The sequence below is a fragment of the Xyrauchen texanus genome, chromosome 25 (assembly GCF_025860055.1).
Source record: "Xyrauchen texanus isolate HMW12.3.18 chromosome 25, RBS_HiC_50CHRs, whole genome shotgun sequence".
Taxonomy (NCBI): domain Eukaryota; kingdom Metazoa; phylum Chordata; class Actinopteri; order Cypriniformes; family Catostomidae; genus Xyrauchen; species Xyrauchen texanus.
The window spans coordinates 8,603,390-8,624,570 of NC_068300.1; the positions used below are offsets into that span (position 1 = coordinate 8,603,390).

At 38.6% G+C, this 21,181-nt stretch overlaps 1 protein-coding gene across 1 annotated transcript; it reads right to left on the reverse strand.

Moving 5' to 3' along the window:
* Window positions 1-13,556: 13,556 nt before the first annotated feature.
* Window positions 13,557-20,298, reverse strand: LOC127618810 (E3 ubiquitin-protein ligase rnf146-like). The gene is made up of 2 exons (XM_052091445.1): window positions 20,124-20,298; window positions 13,557-16,391 (listed from the first exon to the last, which is right to left on the reverse strand). The coding sequence occupies exon 2, from the start codon at window positions 16,388-16,390 to the stop codon at window positions 15,266-15,268; it is 1,125 nt and encodes a 374-aa protein (XP_051947405.1). The 5' UTR covers window position 16,391; window positions 20,124-20,298; the 3' UTR covers window positions 13,557-15,265.
* Window positions 20,299-21,181: the final 883 nt, after the last annotated feature.

Below are 21,181 nucleotides of genomic sequence, written 5' to 3' on the forward strand. Positions count from 1 at the left end.
AACATGAAGAAACTTCTAAAAGTATGTTTTATTTTTCAAAAGTTTCAAATTTGGAATGTCACAGAATTGTAGGAATGACCCATTTAAACTATTTCATCGGAGCAAAGAAGAGATGACAGCAGATGAGCAGGGAAAGTATTTGCCAGGGATTCGTTCAAAATTATAATCATTTGTGTATTCGATTCCTATTCCGAGTCCCGATCGATGCCATGTTTTGTAGATGTAACAAAAACCTTGTTAGCAACACAGTCAAAAAATATTTTCCAGAACAAATAATTGTTTTCCAGGACATTACAGTATTTTTCTAAATTTCCATGACTTTTTCCATGACTGAAAATCAAAGGACCCATGGGAACACTGACGCCTGTGCCAACTTGAGGGAAACTGACTTCATACGTCCACTAAAAATCATTCTAGACACCAGTTGCTTGCAAGTAATTGCAAAAATGGCTCAGAACAGTGAAGTTATTTCCGAGAAAAGCCCTAGTTTGCAGATGCCACTCGAAATGCTTTTGGGGCGACAGTAAATACACACCCAGCCGGAACAACAATCAGTGAACCGAGTCAAATCTAGTTTGCATAAACCCTTTGATCATTATTCCACATGCAATATCTAAACATAGGAATCCTGCTCTGAAATAATTGGAGAAACTGATCCGAGATCTGTACTCCTGGTTGTACATTCCAGAAAACATGGATAGTGACAGTTGGAAAAAGCTAATTAGAGGCACAAGGCTCCAGAGAGTCATTCATTGCCATTATAGTTGATAATTACATGTCAAGAGCTTTATGGGTGTGATCTAAACAACAGAATAAAATGAATAGCTTGTGCATGCTGGGCATAGCATGATCCTGATATGGGCAGGTGGTTGCAAACACGTGTGTACCTCACGTTGCTTCCATGTCCCCTTCTGACCTGAGATTTACAGTCACACACATATGCTCACACACACAGAACATATCACTCCTCAGGACTGAAATAGATATCAAATAAAACAGAGAGACACAACAGAGTAAAAGAGGGGGTGTTTGATAAAGAAAGAAAGAATAGGGACCACTTTTCATGCTCCATTCATTTCCTGATGGATACATCATGTCTCACACTACATGCTCTTTTCTTGTTAAACATCCACTTTCACTCTGAAATACATAACAGATGTACAAAAGCAGCAGACACTTTTTCATGTTGATTTTAAAGGGTCTGTATCTTGTCGAACCCTAATCTAATCTACCTTGATTTTTTGGAAATCACATTTGATGTGCTATAAAAACATACTCAAAACAAGTATTGTACTGAAACTAAACTAGAAAAGCACAGGTTGGACAAATACTATTATTCCTATACACCAAAAGAAGGTAGCATTACAGACTGATCATCACTCTGTAAATTCAGCAACAGTAGGTCGAAAGTTTTGCTGCTGAAATTGGTCTGTGCTTACCAAAATTCAAATCACTGCCCCCAGAGGCCAAAGCTGGAAGGGTTGAAAGTATGGGAATTGTATTTTTTAGCTGTAAATGATGTAATACAGTCAACAGGAATGCATATTTAATTACATTTACATTTACATTTATGCATTTGGCAGACAGCTTTTATCCAAAGCACTTACAGTGCACTTATTACAGGGACAATCCCCCCAGAGCAACCTGGAGTTAAGTGTCTTGCTCAAGGACACAATGGTGGTCGAACCAGCGACCTTCTGATTACCAGTTATGTGCTTTAGCCCACTACGTCACCACCACATCCCACCACACAATCAACTCTACCCCTAACCCAAACTCCAACCCTAAACCTAACCATCAGTGGAGTAAAAATATAATTTATGAGCAAAAATGCAACTCCCGAATCATGATCCCTTCCTGGTTCCCACGGGACTCATAGGTTGCTCATGCAACAAGCTATCAGCAGCGTTTGAGGGAAATTTATTCACATTTGAATTGATGCAGTCGCATCAAGTCGCAGAAATTGGGATGAATGGGGTTGATTTCAGTGTACATGAACTTTCGGAAGCCATGTGTCGATTTTCCATGTAATCTAGTAAAAATGCAGGCAAACTGCTCAAAATTGATCGATTTGCCCCTTGAAGGTCGCTGCATTGTTCTGTCTTTTCTGAGCGCTGAAGTAAAGCAATTATTGTTAATAATTTGCACTTTATGAATTCATCCTGTTATTAATTTTATCTGACTCCAATATTATATTTATCTGACTCCAATTTTAAATTGACCTCTAATTTAGATTAAGGCTCTAATTACTTTATGATCATTCCTTTATTTTACATTTACATTTACATTTATGCATTTGGCAGACGCTTTTATCCAAAGCAACTTACAGGGACAATCCCCCCTGGAGCAACCTGGAGTTAAGTGCCTTGCTCAAGGACACAATGGTGGTGGCTGTGGGGTTCGAACCAACAACCTTCTGCTTACCAGTTATGTGCTTTAGACCACTATGCCACCACCACTCCATTATTTTAATCTTTTAAGTTATTGATTACTCTGAATCCTCTTCTGTTCATTTACCATTTGATCCGTTTCTAATGAGATTCAAACTGAGAGTCTTTAAGTGGCTTCCTCCTACATTAAAGCTTCAGTTATGATATAAATGATTTTTTAAATGGTATTCTCCTGAATGGGTTCCTCCAGAGCGGTTTCTCCAATTTTAAAGACCCAGTATTGATATAAATGATTTCGGAGGAATACAGAATAAGTCAAAAAGTAACAATTTATTTGTCAGGTAGGATTTAAAACATAATCAAACCAGCCCATCGGGCACCAACAAACATGCAATGGTCCAAATCACTGAGATCACAATTTTTTCTCCATTTTGATGGTTGATGTGAACATTAAATAAAGCTCCTGACACATTTCTGCATTATTTAATGCACTGCAACCACATGATTGGCTGATTAGATAATCGTATGGATGGTTGTTGGTGCCAGATGGGCTGGTTTGAGTATCTGCTGATCTCCTGGGATTTTCACACACAACAGTCTCTAGAATTTACTCAGAATGGTGCCAAAAACAAAAAACATCCAGTGAAGGGCAGTTCTGCGGATAGAAATACCTTATTGATGAGAGAGGTCAACAGAGAATGGCCAGACTGGCTCAAATTGAAAAAGTCTATGATAACTCAGATAACCACTCTGTACAATTGTGGTGAGAATAAAATAATATCATAAAGGGGAAGTTGTGTGTGGAGCACCTTCTGCTCTGCATACGTAGCAGAACAACTTGAGATGACTAACTTGAAGGAAGCAGCATAGACACATCAACCTCTGTGACCTCCACACCCTCAGTTAGGGGAAGGTGCTGATATAGATGAGTGTTTGTGAGTGTGATACCAGGTCCTGAGGGATCATGTTTGAATTTCTGTCCTGTTTTCTGAAATAGAGAAAGGTCAAAAAACGTTCCTGGGTTGTGTGTAATGCAGGGGGCACTTGGAAAGATTTTGCTTTGGCTTTGAAACACCTGCAAGCCTTTGTTACCTGTTATAAGCCTAAGACATAACCTCTCATTAGAGTGTGTTTGGCTTGTGGGTGGGATTTCAAACATGTTGAGCTTCTATGGCATTCAGTACTTATTGTTTTTAAAAAGGAATAATCATAATAAAATACACATCAATAATATTACTGATCATTTTTATCCAGTACATTTTGGGTACAGAAGAACACATTACAAGTTTGGTGTCCTTGAGGGGGTACTTGAGCCTGTGGGGGTACATAACCCACAAAAAAAGGTTAGGAAACACTGATGCCATGCAACATGCAAGTTCTAAGAATACATCAAGATCCAAGTACATCACACAAAAAATAACTTGCTGTCCTGGTATCTAATTAGTTTGTGTATAAATGACAGCTGTGGATAGATGGCCAGTGTTGAGATAGCCACATGATGTTTTCAGGACACAAGAGGATGACAGATGGAAATGGGAGCATTTAGATGACTAATGAGATAGAGACAGTTAGCTGGACCAATTGCACATAACTTGGCGCAATTCGTACTTTGGGTTTAAATGAATCTATGCCTTGCACACCAAGAGCCAAACTAAACAAGAGCCAGACTTTCAGTTAAATCATGATGACAAACTGGTATCCGTACATTTTCACATGCATGCTTGAGTGAGTTAATGGTATATTCTGTCATCATTTGTCATCAATCTGACCTTCATGTAGAATAATGCATCATTTTATAATAATGCATTTTTCAATGCTCTTGATGGACAATAATTTTGTCCTTCGGTTTTATAAAAAGAGCAAAAAACACAATGATAGTTATGAACTTACAATGGATGTCTACGGACCCTTTACACAGTTGTGCCATCTTTAATTAGTAATGGGACAATGGCAACGAGGCTGTGAGGCCGTGGCGTGTACAGACCTCAGCAGAGGCGGAAGGATACATATTACATTTCTTAATGAATAGAACATGCATAACTAATATTTTTGCTTTTAGATTATTTAACCCTAAAACAGGCAAGAGTGAAAATGTTTGAAATGTTTTGGGTTAAAAAAAAGGTCAAAGTCATCAATATTTCTGTGTTTTATTTGATGCAAGAAATTATGAGTTTCTGACTTCCTCTCTTATTTTAAAACAATCATACATACGTGTGTGTGTGTGTGTGAGAGAGAGAGAGAGAAAGTGTGTGTATGTGTATGTGTGTGTGTGGAAAGTGCTTATGTGTATGTGTGTGTGTGTGTGTTTGGGGGTGGGGTTAGGAATTTATTTTAGGTTACAAACTGGTGATTACAAGGGTATTATGCTATAAATGTGGTTTATGAGGACATTTCTAGTGTCCCCATAATTCTAAACTATGTTTTTTTGAAAATGTAAAAATGCAGAAAGTTTTTGTGAGGGTTACGGGTTGTGTTGGGGTTTGGGGATATAATCTATAGTTTGGACAATATAAAAACATTATGTCTATGGAGATTCCTCATAAGAATAGCTGCATCCGCATCTTAAGACAATGTTCTCATTAATATTAGCAGTTTAATTGTTTCTTTTTACTGAAGAAAATTAAGATTAATATAGAATTAAATATCACAAGTCAGCATGTCCTGTAACATGGGCAGCCATGTTGGTTTAGGTCAGGCTGACTTAATGATCACAGAACATTTTAACCAAGTCATGTGACCACATACTCAAAACAGACCCAACTATTATAAATGATAACAAGATTGGGTGAGAAACTCTTTCTCATACCCCCTATAAGAAACTAAAGAGTGTGTATCTTGTGCGCTTTACACTGTGAATCATTCACACACACACACACACCAATGACGGCAAGGCGCAACTTGGGGTTCAGTGTCTTGTCCAAGGACACTTCGGCATGTGGAGTCATGTGGGCCAGGAATCGAACCACCATCTCTGTGATAAGTGGACGACCCGCTCCACCACCTGAGCCACAGCCGCCCCAAGTGGAACTGGCACTTAGTTATTTTACTGTATTATGTTTTAATCGATAAATACATGGCTTGAAGACCACATAGCTAACTAATATTGGCATTATATTCATGCTGTATAGCCAGAGGAGAATTGGCTCCCCCCAAAAAAAACCTCCCAAGGTTTTTTCTTTCTTTCTCTCCAACATTTAATTGTTTTTTGTTTCTTGCCAGTCGCCTTTGACTTGCTCAAAAGGGGGCCTAAAGACAAAAAAAACCCCGTTTTGACAGAACTTACTTGAATTGAACCCAGAATATTTCTTAAACAACAAAAATTGCCACACCAACCCAGTCTTATGACAACAATTAGCACGAGATGGCGAAAGCATAAGAAGTAGTTCGCTCATACGTAAATGCACCACTGTTACTCCAATAGAGAAATATTAAAGAACCAACAAACAATGTTATTACAATTTAAGTTTAACCCCTGACCCAAACCGAAACCTTACTATGACTTTAATAGGAAAATCACTTTTGTGTATTACGGAAGAAAGAAAACACTGTGAAGGATTAAGGGATTTAAACAAGCATTGCAGACTATGTTGGCCATGATGTCAGTATTAACAGGCAAACATGGGTAACATATCATTGCACACACCGAAAAAAAAAACACGGCTCGACCTTGAACATTGAGAAACACAGCTGGCAGTTAAAAAACACCCTCTCTATCTCTTTAGACAGACACTCTAGGCACTTATTTAGTGCTTCACCGCAGACAGTTTAAAAGAGGCTGCTTATGGTGCGGTTACATCAAGAAAACTGTCCTCACAACAGATATAGCTCGGTTATGTGTAGAATACCAATCTGACACACTCCTGCTGGTCGTATGTGTTGACAACTGTATTACTGAAATGACAGCCTCTGATTTAGAATATCGTCTGTTGCTATGGTGATTCAGATTAAGCATGTCTCACTTCATTTGGACACACCTTTTGAATGCAATGGATTTTGGACGAGGTTGCTAGGAAACTTTAGAGTTTGTTTGTTTCATTTTTTATACTTGTGAAATATTAAGAGAGTTATTTTTTGTATTTTTAAATGTCTAAAATGAGATTTAAACTAATCTCAGAACACTGTGAGAGAAATCACTTAATACATAATGGCAACAATGTGTATGTCATGCTGTGCTACAAAAAAATACAAATAAATAATCAATAAAACAATTCAGACCCTTAAGAAATGCTCTTATTCTACATATTACATATCCTAAACTATAAAACGGATCTAAAATCTGAATGGATGAGCCATGTTCCAAGCGGCTGTGAAATAGCCAATATATGCACCAGTCATCAAAACTATGAAGTAATATAAATGTAAGTATAGCAATTATTTGAAAGGCAAACATCAAAGTTACAGTAACAATTGTAGTGACTTAGGACTAGTGCATAAAAGTTAAAATACACACAGTTTAAAAAGTATAACCACAAGAGAAGAACAATAAATGCGTGATTTTAGTGTGAAAAAATGGACGTGAAATACAGTTTTACAATGTTTACCAACGTTCTGTTGACTCATCGTGATCATGAATGTGTAACATTGGATATAATTTTAGACAAGGTTAGTAAGCAATTTTATCACACTAAATATTGTTAAGATATATAACATTTATATTTGAAACAGTGTGTACAGTAATGTAATGTTTATGGACTGGCCCCATTCACTTCCATTGTAAGTGCTTTACTGTAACCATGATTTTTTGGTTTTATTTATTTATTTATTTACTTACATTTAATTCTGCCAATTAGGTTTAGCTTATATTGAACCTGGAACATTCCTTTAAAAGACTAAAGCTCTATGGAGTATAACTGGAGTCACAGGCGCCTGAGTAAGCAGCCGGCATGTGTGTAAAGAGACAGCGAAGAACAGAGAAGCTCACATGAGAATATCACCAGAACATGAACTCCACCAACAGCTGCTGTCAAACAGCAGATTATCACCTGATCACCACACTGTCCCTGAGACCAGCGTAATATCAGCACCAATGATCAGCACAACTTCCTTACAGCAAACTGACTTAATGCTGCACACTCAAATGTACATTGACATTTTGGAACTGAAGTTTTATAAGTGGATAAAAAAATGCATTCTTACATGCATAAACTACAAGATGTTTTTAAGTGTTTTGCATTATTGAATGAAGTAGCTACTAAAGTAGGTTCGTTTACACAAGTTATTATTTAACCTAGGCTCATAGAATGAACATCCCATGTTTTGCCACAGTCTCCTGGTGAAATAAACCCTAGAGGCGCTACAACTGTATTTTATACACTTTCTCACAAATCATGACTATAACAGCTGATTATGCTATGCACACTGCTATGTTACGATATCGAAACACTTTTACTATAATGCAGTTTGAAAAATGATACATTTTAACGCTTGTATTACTGACCAAACTACATATCCATATTTCAGTGTAGCTCATCTGATAGCGTGTTGGACTTTGGACTCGAGGGCCGAGGCTTGAGACCAAACAGGCAAGCTGACATTTGAGACTAAATCCTCCTACAAGTAACACGAAATTATGTGGTTGCTTCAGAAAATTTGCTTTTCATGTCGTGTTTGCTTTTTCCACAATATCGGTTAGGTTTAGGTGTTGGTTTAGGGTAAGGATATCTGTTTTGTTTACTTCTCATTTGATTTATGACACTATTGCTTTACTCATTAAAACCTCCATCTAATATTGACTTTAAAAGCCTCGTCTGATTACGACACCAATTCACTCGCTTTTGGTGCCCCCCGCTGGATATTTCACTAGGAAATTACAGCAAAACGTGTAATGAAGCACGCAATTAATTTCATTTTGCAAAATATGTTGCACGGTCACATAATGTTCTTGAGATCAAGCTGTTTTTATTACACCGATAAACAGAAATAAATATCAGTAAGGTATGCAATATTAGCCATGAACGTACAAACAGTGCATGACTTGCAAGGAGACACATTTTAAGTTTGCATTATATAACCAAATACATATGCAAGTGTAACAAGTCCTGCTTGCCCTGCTCCGAACAGGACTCGAACCGACATCTCTGGCGAGGGAGGCGGGTGCGCTAACAAGGAGGCCAAAGCCTACAGTCTCTAGCATCAGTCGCTAGTGCACCTCTTGAGGTCAGGAGAGTGAGGTTTACACACTGCACAGCTATCTACCAGCTGGCTCCCGTTACACTCACCCCCCCTAAACCTCACTCCCATCCGGGACACGGCACCATTGTAACCGGTCCTAATCGCCCCGCTCCGAACGAGACTCGAACTGACGTCTCCGGCGTGGGAGGCGGGTGCGCTAACAAGGAGGCTAAAGGCTACAGTCTCTAGCGTCAGTCGCTAGTGCACCCCTTGAGGTCAGGAGAGTGACGGAGTGTTGCACTTGCGATGCAAAGGACATGGGTACGAGTCCCCATGTCATATAAGCTCCACAAAATTACATGGATCTTTAGCAATTGTGCTAAAAGGATGCAACTTGTAGTCCAGTTTTCCCCATCTGCACATGATTGATTTTGCAACCTCAAAAAGTGTTTTACAATGTCAAACTCTGCATCAACAATAGGCGATTGTGTCAGGTCCATAATATGCTTCACAGTCTCAGTATCCAGAAATGAATCACTCTCCGGATCAAGCGCAGCCAGTGATTTGAGTTACATTCGCCAAATCAGCACTTTGGATTCCAACCAGTGAATCCAAAGTGCTGTAGTACAGTCTCTTGAGATCTGTTTCTATGTCATCCTCTCTTTGACCCATAGTTCCTTCCACCAAGTAATCGTCCATATTCTTGTTTGCTGAGCGTCTTCGCTTTGGGGTTGTGGATCTTGGCAATGCACCAATAGCTGTGGCTTTCTCCCACACTCTGGTAAACTCCTCATCACAACGAAGTTTCTGCACATACTCTTATGCACAAGCCACTCTCAAGTGTCCTCTCTCTGCAGAAGCTTATTTGGTGGATCCAACAATGCAAGCTTTTCATGCACAAGGTTTGCAATGAACAAGAAGTTAGGTGGCTAACCTCTCTCAGCAGGCCAACAGCCTCCATTTGCAGCTCTGGACCACACTTACAGAATCGATTTCAGTCAGAAGAGATTAAATGCCATTAAAATATTTCAGAATGACAGACATAGTAGCTAAATGGCCTGTCCATCTTTGTTCAAGAAGGCATTTGAGCCGCTCATCCTTGCTTACAATATTTGTACAAGGCATTACACACACTAAAAAATCCATCACAGCTGCCTTTGCTGACATAGTGTGGACTACAACATTTACATTTACATTTATGCATTTGGCAGATGCTTTTATCCAAAGCGACTTACAGTGCACTTACTACAGGGACAATCCCCCCCGGAGCAACCTGGAGTTAAGTGCCTTACTCAAGGACACAATGGTGGTGACTGTGGGGGTCGAACCAGCGACCTTCTGATTAACAGTTATGTGCTTTAGCCCACTACGCCACCACCACCACTCTGATACAACTAAATGAAACTGATGATTAAGACTGATGAAAATAAGAATCTCCTTATTAAGTTTTTCCTGTAACAGTTTCTGGACACCAACATGCTTTCCTGATATCAGAGATGCGCCATCATATACTTTGCTGAGGATCTTTGATGGGTCAAGACCAGCTTTGTTTAGCTCTACTAAAATGGTATTTGTCAGTGTTCGGTCGTCACCCATTTCAGTAGTGGCTATGGTTAAACAAGTGCTCCGTAGGACTCGTTCACAAACCAAATTAAAATGTAAATTTTGCAGCCTGTAGGTTCACGGGTTCCATCTGCCTTTAATGTGTAATACGAGTTTCCCCAATTCTTCCACTCTACAGCCTCTGTCACCATACGGCTTAGTAAACTTATGAGCCCATTTTGAATATGGTGGCAGGTATAAGTGGTTTCAAGGGATTATTTTCACTGCGTCAGCCAACAAGGGATCCTCCAGCAAAGAAAGGAAAAGTCGCTAGTGCTGGCCCTGGTCATTGGGATGCTAAGAAAATTGTTCAACCTACGAATAGCTTATAGCTCTCACTGCATATTATGCTGGGACAGGAGAAAGTTTTAACACCAAAACAATGATATAACCTTTAAACTGTCCATGACCTTTCAAACAATTAGAGAACACCATTTAAGACATCTAACATGGCATTACACATTGTCAGCTTAAGAATAATCAGTGTAAGATCATTCATGTAAACGCAAGCAATGAAACACAGATGTGTCTGTGAATCATGCCTTTCAAAATGTTGACTGGATAAAAACCAGACTGTGATTTGATCCTGGGGAATGACCCATGCATACTAGCCGGCGCCTTGACTAGAGCACAGCAGAAAATGAGCTGAGATGTCATCGGTGGAGTGAGGTGTCATATGAAAGTTATTCATGATTACACGGACATTAATACAAAGTGTCACAGAATGAGGTCATCTTGGCTGCAGCGACAGCATGTTTGTCGAACGGCATCAGCCAGAGACCTGTCATTGTCCTGAAATACACATGCACAGTAAAAACATTCGATCTTCACAGTAGGACCATATAGGCGCAAGATATGTTCTGTAATATCAGGACGCCAAGTTTGGTAGAGGCTAGGAAGGTGGACAGCAGCTATACAAACATTCCCAAAGCATTTCCAAGAGTTAGATGCTATCGTAGATCCACAAATCTATGCACCCCTGTAATGGAGGGTGATATCTATATGGTAAATGAGAGGCTGGGTATGATATTTGAGTCAAGGGGGAACTGAATTTAACGTGTTTACTGAGTGCCAAGGGTAGATGCCCGGGTCATGAACTCAGACTCCTTGCTGTCTGTAATCTAGCATGAAAACCTTACCATAATACACCCACAACCGAGGTTGTGTCACCCCCAATAGTCTCTGCTATATTAAATGTCACTATATTTGTCACGATCTTTCTCTTTCACACTGTATGGACAGACATGTAAAGCGAATGTGAAGTCTTATTCCACTGATCATTCAAATTTGGACTGTTTACTTCAGGCTGATGTGTCTAACGTCTGTGCCACCAAACGGAATTGCTAAAATGTTGATAAATGAAATGTCTTCGAACATGTTTCCCAAATACTCACCCTGTCCATCATTGACCTGACAGTCAGATCCATTCCTGCCACAAACTCACACCATTGGCTGAGGCAGCATGTGTGTTTACACGCATGATCTTACACCAATAATGCTTATTAAGCAAACCATGTGTAAAGTCAAGTAAATGCCATAAATGGCTTTCCTTTAACTGGGTAACGTCATAAGCAGTTTAAGCAGAAACCGACCAACACAGGTAGGTTTTTGCCCATTACCCCGATTTAACGTTGCAAGTAAACACTATTCCCGGCATTCTTACCATCTTATCAGAGTATTGCCGTGCATGTAAACACACAAATTTAATGTCAATATGTTGGACTGGTTGAGATGCCCAAACAGTCATAAGAGAGCCACATTCTCGGGAAATAAACCTATAAATATAGATTTTTCCAATGCTTCGAAATCTACGTTAGAATGATCTCGATATCGATTCTTAAATCCCAGGATCGACCTTTCACTTTATGTGGGATCCCTCTATAATGCCAGTAAATTGCTCGCATGTGCAACCAAATCTCACAGTATGTGACTTAAAAGGTGTGATTGAGCAGTATTAGTTGAGACTTTATTAGCACAGAGGTCCTCTTACTCCATGATGGCAGTAAAAATTCCTTCTGCGTGTCCAAAGATGATATCCACGGATCCATGTCATTGAACATTGAGTCTCTTTTAATACCATTTATCTTCTAATTTTTTAGAGACAGATGTTGATTAAGAACAATAAAAAAACTTAACATTTAATTCCAATCATGGATGCACTTAAAAAATGAGGCATGTCTTCTCATTAATGTGTGCTTACTGGCTGATGCTGCTAGTCTTAAAGAGACAGTACCAATTAAGCACATGCTCTACTGTACATATCAATTAAAATTCTTGTAAATAGTATACATTATGCCGATAAACAAAATGTAACATATACACATATATATATATATATATACTACTAGCTGCAATGCATATATATATATGCATTGCAGCTAGTAGGGTTGCCTAGAAGGTTCCTTTATAATTAAGAGCATTAGCTGAGAGAGAATGTCTTTTATATGCAAGCAAAATGGGCAGAGTAACAGAAATGTACCCATATGAATCGATATCGAATCAAGAGCTTGTGAATCGGAATCAACTAGAAAAATCTTTATCAATACCCAGCCCTAACAGCAAGTGCATTACACTTGGGATAAAGTTGAAATGATTTTCTATGGTTCAGAAGTTGTATTTGACCCAGAATATTATTTTATGAAACACATTAGCAATAATTGTAAAATTAAGGTTTCACTTCACTTTGTGTGGACCGAGTCTATCACATTCCCTCATGTCTTAAATGTCAAATACGCAAAATATCATACAAGATGACGAAATCGTAAAATATCAAATGACTTGGCTCGCATAAAAAAGGTAATACTTCAATTCAGACGCCAACCAATTCACAAACAGAATGTCAAATCAATACTACACAGGCATACAATTTTCGCCAGGCTCCAATCCAACTCCAATTTGGTTGTCAAACTGTAATACGCGTGCTTGTCTTGTCTGTTTTCTTTCTTCCATGGTAAACAAAATATCCTGGTAAATCATGGTTAGGTAAAGGGTTTGGGTAAGGGTTAGGCTTTATGGTTAGGTTTAGGGTTTAAACTTAGGAACAATTGTCATAAAAGTGTTGGTTTGTTCATTTATTTTCGTACATTTTATATTTGAGCCAACTGGTACAACTTCGCCATCTTGCACTATTATTACGACTTGGGTTGAAATATCGGTGGGTGCAAAATACTGATAAACAACCATTCTTTAAAGTCAACATGAAATGGCATTCACAACCCATTTAGTTTCCATAATGTGACACATTTCTGAGTGAACCAATTTATTTCGTGCGAAAAACGTAATGCAGGGCAGAATTTGATTTTATTCATCAGGACTTGACTGGATTGAGAAAAGTGGTCTAAATATGACAGATTAATCGCTTATAGAAAGTAAATTGGGTTTGATTTTGATTTCATGTTGACTTCAATTGAATCTTCTGAAATTCAAATATGCACAAGAACAGTTTCATCCGAGACAGGTAACAGACAACACTTTATTTTTCAGATAAACCTGGTAACAAAACAACACATTAAAACAAAAATACACCAAAAGAAGTTATTTCTCTATTATAGTTTTCAATTTGTTTCATTGACAACAAAGAACCTGAACAAATGATGATGAGATTTATCATGGATGAAAGTAACATTCAAATAAAAAAAAACTTAAAATCAAACACTTCCGCTTGAAAACTACTCTCGCACTCCGTTTGCAGCAATCTGAGGACTAAACTACAATTACAACATCTGAAAAAACTCGCCCCTTCCCAGAGTTTGTCATAGCCCAGGGCTCCTTCCATTGCTCACAGCAACACATGCAAAATCATGAAACAGAAAAGCACACCAAAATGAAACTGATCGAATGAAGACAAATTGCTTAAAATAAACGCAAATGCACACACCGTTAAGTGTTTTGTTTTTAAACCTCACATCATGAAACACTAGTAGTAAATGAAGGGTCGTTTCTGATGAAAAGAATGGGTTAGAGGAATAAAGTTGAGCATTTTGAAACCATATTCAATGTGTACAACACGTAGTTTCATTTTATCGTACTAAAATAGTGTAAGTGGCTTATTATTTTCTGATGCCATGGCAGATTCCTCTTGGTTAAAAACTAATATTGAATATTTTATGAAGAGATTTTAAGTTCAGAAAAATCTTATTATTATTATTTTTTTACTCCATGACCGCATTACCACTGAATGATGTGTTGAGTCATGCTAGACATAATCTAAAGTAAATATATATTTTTTTAAATCTCATGTATTTTATGAAACCGGTCAAGAACACATCTGGGTCATATTTCACCCCAAAATCAAAAGGAATAAAATAACTTTGATATTTTAGGACTATTAAAATGGTACATGATCCTGAAATGTTTTGTATCATTATAATGTTTTGCATTATGATATTATTTTCATGACTAAATTAATTCTCAAATTCTTGTAACTGTATTGCAATGCAATAATAATGATATATTATTCAAATTAAGCATTGATACATTGGGGTAATACAAAAATAATTTTAACAGTGTGAATCTTAAGAACAACAATAAGAATGTGAATTACATAAAAACGGATGCATTACGGTAATGTGTTTAATTGTCACGAAAATAATGTCAAAACAAAATATATTAATGATTGTAAAAATAGGCTTTATTTAAAATGATCCTAAAAAAAAAAAAAAAGGCAACATATATTTTCTAGATTATGGGGAAATGTGACCTGGGCATGTTTTCGTGAAATTCAGATACGTTTGTCTTCATTAATGTTTGGCGCACTAATTGTTATAAAGTGCATAGCACAATGGTTGGTGTACATTGCGATGACAATTGAGTACATGTTTTACCATCAGGCAGTGCTATCAAACTATCAGCTTTTAGTGGCAATATAAATTTCACTTGAAAATGGACTGTCTGGGCTACTTATCAGGATTAATATGATAAAAAGCAAGTTTTATTGTAGTTTTGCCTGTTATTTCCAATCAAAGAGCACATCCCTGGTACAGTCTACTAAGATTGAGAAATACAAGCACTATTTTTACACTAAAACCCTCTGTACCAAGTATCTGCCCTATCCAAGTCTGTGAATTCATTTTTTGCATTTCAGAGATTGGTTTTGAAATACCCAGCAGTTGTTGGGTAGGTGTCCAGTGGTTAGACTGGACTCCTACCCAACCTTGTGGTGGTCAGACCTTCGTAACGGTGCACTGACCATCGGGGCACCCAGAACGATCGCTGCCATGTGCAGGGCCACCACCAGGGGGCGGTCTGTCCAACTGCTGCAGTCTATGCCTTCCCCGGGAGCTTTCCGCTCCCTCGAGTGCACCCTCGCCACCAATGGATTCGTCGTCTTCCTCGCTTGTGCTGGATTCGGACTCATAACCCGAGGCATCCGGAATGACAGAGTCATCTTCGTCATCGATGTCTTCCTCATCTAGTCCAGGTTCAACAGGGTTGATATTCAGTTGTGCCAGCGCCTGAACAAGCTGAATGCCACTAGAGGACCCCGCAGGGCCAGTCAGATGACCCCCCAAGACAGTTGACGGTCTAATGGGAGGAGGCGCAAAGACGCCTTGAGGACGCCCACTGTTGGCACTAGTATCCGCTCCATCCGCCGAGCTTTCTCGTTCAACAGCTGCTCCGTCCACACTTGCACTTAAATCTGCAACTGCAGCATCTCCGACCGTTACTGTTACCGAACCCGACCCTACCACTGGGCTGGGATCTGGATCGAGTCTAAGTCCTGCTACACCTTTCTTTGGAATGTCCACCACATCTCTCTTCATCCTTCGCCTACGTCCATGCTCATTCCTCCTGTACTGCACCATGTTCTCCAGGTCGGCAACGTAGAGGAAACCGGCGATGAGCATCTCCGCACTCTTCTTGCCCTTGTTAAATGCATCCTCCAGTTCTCGGCTAGTACGCTCATCGTATTGCCACCAGCCATTACGTCCTTCATAGTACCATGCGTGGCCTCCCGCTCCTGCACCGCGTCCACCTGTTGCCGAAGCCTTCAGTTCTTCGGGTGAAAGCAAAGTGGGCCTTTCCAGGAAATCCTCAGGTACTTCCTGTCTACAGAGGGCGCAGCGTTTGCTGTGCCAGGAAGCTCCCTTGACACAGAGGAAGCAGAAAATATGTCGGCACGGCAGGCGTACTGGGTGAACGCAGCTCTGCAGGCAGATTGCACATTCTGGAACAGGCAGCGAAGGAGACAAAGGCGAAGGACTTCCATCCGTCAGAGAATCCGCACTCACCTTCTTGCCTGAAGTCAGGGTGTCCACGGAAACATTTACCTCACTGCAGCTAGCCATGCTGTGAAGGAAACAAATGTACAATTACTTTATACAATGGCAATACAGGCAGCTGCCTAGGGGCTCGACATGCATGGGGGGCCCCACAAACATGAGCAAAGTAAATTAACAAGTCATAAAATTCGGGAACATTAACGACTTTTGTTTTGAAATTCTCCGCAGTTCAATTGCTTCTAAAGCGCACACACAGAGGCGCGATCACGCGCGGACCTGATAATTAAACATACAATTCACAATGACGGTGAAAAATAAAAACAACATAGCAAGTATAAAATGAGCTCTGAATAACCACGAAAAGACAAATAATTGAAAGTTACAACAAATAGATAAAATAACATATGTTTCAAATCGGCAAGAAGTAAAGCTAAGCAGTACACAATAAAATGCATAATTTATTTATAACGCAAAGCATTGCTGGGAACTGGAGTGTGACTACTTACAACAGAAATATTAGACACAGATTTCACATAGTTGAATAATCTGACAGAAAACGTAGTTAGTAATAAATAACAAATACGTGCGACCTTTAAGTGATGTACATTTATACCACTAATACACGGCTTTTCAAATAATTACGGGGACGTGAAATAGTGATTTGAGATGAAGGTTTTCAAATTTTACCTATTCTTTAATTATTTTATAATCCATTGCAGTCTACAAAACAATCGTCCAATCCAAATACTGAAGTCCTCCGATTTCATTTTCAATACAATCGTAACAATAACAGAGACGATGGCACCAGTTGTGTTTGTATGAAAGGAGAGCGTGATTTCAGGATGAGCGACCAGAATCAAGAATTTCAGAGAGCAATGTAATAACATGTTGGGTAGTTTAGTCACACAACCAACATATTGATTATTTAAAATGTGTAAGTTAATAATAATATTAATGTAACCCCACCAATAATAATAATAATAATAATATATTATTATTATTATTATTATACTGCATTTGCTATTGCCTTGTTTACAAATTGTATTTGTTGTTTGTTGATGTTGACCTGTTTAAATGATTTCAGTGTGTTTATCAGTACTTTTTGTACATTTTCAGCACATTTTAACAATACCGTGATAATACCGATAACCGTGATAGTTTTGGTCACGACAATCGTGATATGACATTTTCATACAGTTACATCTCTTTATACAGTATAGTGCTTATTATTTATTGCTTTTTATTAAAAATATCTGCTCATCATGTTTGCACGTTTGAGGGGGCCCATTTTCATGATTTCGCCTAGGGCCCCATAAACCCACTGGCCGGCCCCGAGCAGTTCTGTGGACGGAAATGTCGTGTTGATGAGAGAGGTCAACAGAGAATGGCCAGACTGGTTTGAACTGACAAAGTCTACGGTAACTCAGATAACCACTCTGTACAATTGTGCTGAGAAGAATACCATCTCTGAATGTTATACTTAAGATGCAGGTTGGCGCTGTTTTGGTGGCACGAGGGGGACCTACACAATATTAGGCAAGTGGTTTTAATGTTGTGGCTGAACGGTGTATATCAGTGATCATGACCCAAATCCTTTACAACCAAACCATTAACAGGACATTTTTTGACACTAATAGTACAGAGTACACCCAAATTTCAATAACTTATTTTATAAGAAAATAAATAAAATTAAGCTCAACACACATGTCAGGACTGCAAAAGAAATTAACGGAGTCCTACAAAATAATAATAATTAAAAGTTTTGAAATCACATACACTGGTGGCCAAAAGTTTGGAATAATGTACAGAATTTGGTACTTTTATTCACCAAAGTGGCATTCAACTGATCACAACATATAGTCAGGACATTAATAAAATGAAAAATTACTATTACAATTTGAAAAAAATTCAGAACTTTATTTTTCTCCCCAATTTGGTATGCCCAATTCCCAAATCGCGCAAAGTCCTTGTGGTGGCGTAGTGACTTCAATCCGGGTGGCGGAGGACGAATCTCAGTTGCCTCCACGTCTGAGAACGTCGATCCGTGCATCTTATCACGCGGCTTGTTGAGCACATTACCGTGGAGACGTAGTGTGTTTGGAGGCTCATGCTATTCTCCACGGCATCCACACACAACTCACCACATGCCCTACCGAGAGCGAAAACCACATTATAGCGACCGCGAGGAGGTTACCCCATGTGACTCTACCCTCCATGCAATCGGGCCAATTTGGTTGCTTAGGAGACCTGGCTGGAGTCACTCAGCACGCCCTGGATTTGAACTCGCGATTCCAGGTGTGGTTGTCAGCGTCAATACTCGCTGAGCAGGCCCCGCTATGTTCAGAACTTCTTAAACTACTTCAAATATTTCAGATCTTTGGCATTCTAGCTGTTAGTTTGTCCAGATACTCAGGTGACCTTTCACCCCACACTTCCTGAAGCACTTGCCATAGATGTGACTGTCTTGTCAGGCACTTCTCACAAAAAAGCTCAATGGGATTAAGATCCATAACACTCTTTTCCAATTATCTGTTGTCCGATGTCTGTGTTTCTTTGCCCAATCTAACCTTTTCTTTTTGTTTTTCTGTTTCAAAAGTGTCTTTTTCTTTGCAATTCTTCCCATAAGTCCTGCACCCCTGAGTCTTCTCTATACTGTTGTACATGAAACTGGTGTTGAGCGGGTAGAATTCAATGAAGCTGTCAGCGGAGGACATATTTCTCAAACTAGAGACTCTGATGTACTTATCCTCTTGTTTAGTTGCACATCTGGTCTTCCACATCTCTTTCTGTCCTTGTTAGAGACAGTTGTCCTTTGTCTTTGAAGACTGTAGTGAACACCTTTGTATGAAATCTTTATTTGGCAATTTAATCCTCAAAACAATGATTGACTGATGAGTTTCTAGAGAAAGTGGTTTATTTTTTGCCATTTTTGACCTAATATTGACCTTAAGACATGCAAGTCTATTGCATACTGTGGCAACTCAAACACAAAGACAATGTTAAGCTTCATTTAATGAACCAAATATCTTTCAGCTGTGTTTGATATAATGGCAAGTTATTTTCTAGCACCAAATTAGCGTTTCAAATAGAGATGGTGCTGTTTTTTTTACATCAGTAATGTCCTGACTATACTTTGTGATCAGTTGAATGCCACTTTGTTGAATAAAAGTACCAATTTCCTTCAGAAACAGCTAAATCTGTTCATTATTCCAAACTTTTGGCTGCCAGTGTAAATATGTCCCATTCAGAAATACTTAACAGAAGTAACAATTTAATATGACTTATAATTTAAGATAAATGTAATTTTAAAATATGATTATATTTACATACAATATAAGTTTATATTGAGATATTTGTTTGAATATAAATATATATATATTTCCAATAAACTCTAAGTAAGGATAATTGATTATTTAATGTGGATGTTTGTGTTTTTGAGCACCAATTCAAGCCCAAATCTCTTAACAACACAAACAACAGCCAGCAAAGTGTTATACTTACATGTATCCAATATAATACCCAACTATATACATTTATTTGGCTATTAAAGATGTACAAATATGACATTTCTGATCAGATCAGACTGAGGCCTACACATAGGGCAACACCCCTGAACAAAACACAACAAAAATAGCTTGATTTCATATTCAAACTCAATCCCCGAACCCTTAAAATGGTTTAAATATAACCAAGAGACATATAATATGAGATACTAACATCATCGTGTGAGTTAATTGAACATATATTTACAATGATGATGTTAGCTGCGTCTTGTTTGAATATAGATCAGTTCACTCACATGCCAAAAATCGTAAGTTTCGCCTCTTTCTTTCAGCGACGATTAGATTTGGCTCATCTGCTGGTAACCGGATGACCGATCATTGTTCGTTTATTGACGTAGATTGATCGCTAAAGAGGACATTTGCTAGACAGAGATGAACACAACACTGTTTTCAACACTGTCCTTTGATAATCAGACCGCTGCTGATGTGTTCGAGTACTTCCACTCTGCGCAAGAAATGCGCAGATCCGCTCAAAAATACAAATCCGAATGTCGTCAGATCTCTGGTCGCATTTTACTGCTAAACTTGCTGAGAAAAATCCCATATATATAACATATAAATGTGTATATAAATACAATTATAATAAATAAAATATAATAAAATTCGGAACGCACTTTAACGCCATCTATCCAAGCCAAAGGAGTGTGGAGTTAAATGTGTGCCACAATTCTGCGCGCAAAAAAATATACTTTGAATGATATTTTGATAGCGCAAAAAGGTTCCCTGAGAAAAATTACACTTTGAGCATGCAAGATTTAATTTTGAGCACACAAAAATGTTATGCACCCTCAAGATGATATTTTGAGTGCAAAATTTTTTATTTTGCAAGCATGTTTTGTAAAGCAATGTGTCTTCTTGCAAAGATGAATTCACTTTGAGCAAACAAAATCAATTGTGCACTTATGCATAACTTTTATTTGAATGTGAATCTGCTATGAATTCTGAAATGTATAACTACAGTGCATGTGCAAGTTCTGAATGAATGAATGTTGCAATTTATATAGTGCTTTTCTGACACTACACTCAAAGCACTTTACACAGTGAACATGGGACTCTCCTCAAACACCACCAGTGTGCAGCATCCACCTGGATGAAGAGACAGCAGCCAGAGTGCACTAGTATGCTCACCACACACCCGCTATTGGTGGAGAGAATTTTATGGGGCTTTTCCACTGCACGGTACAAATCAACTCAACTTGACTCTGCTTGCTTTTTTGGGGTTTTCCACTGTGGATAGTACCTGGTACCTGATACTTTTTTTAGCACCACCTTGGTCGAGGTTCTGAGCGAGCCG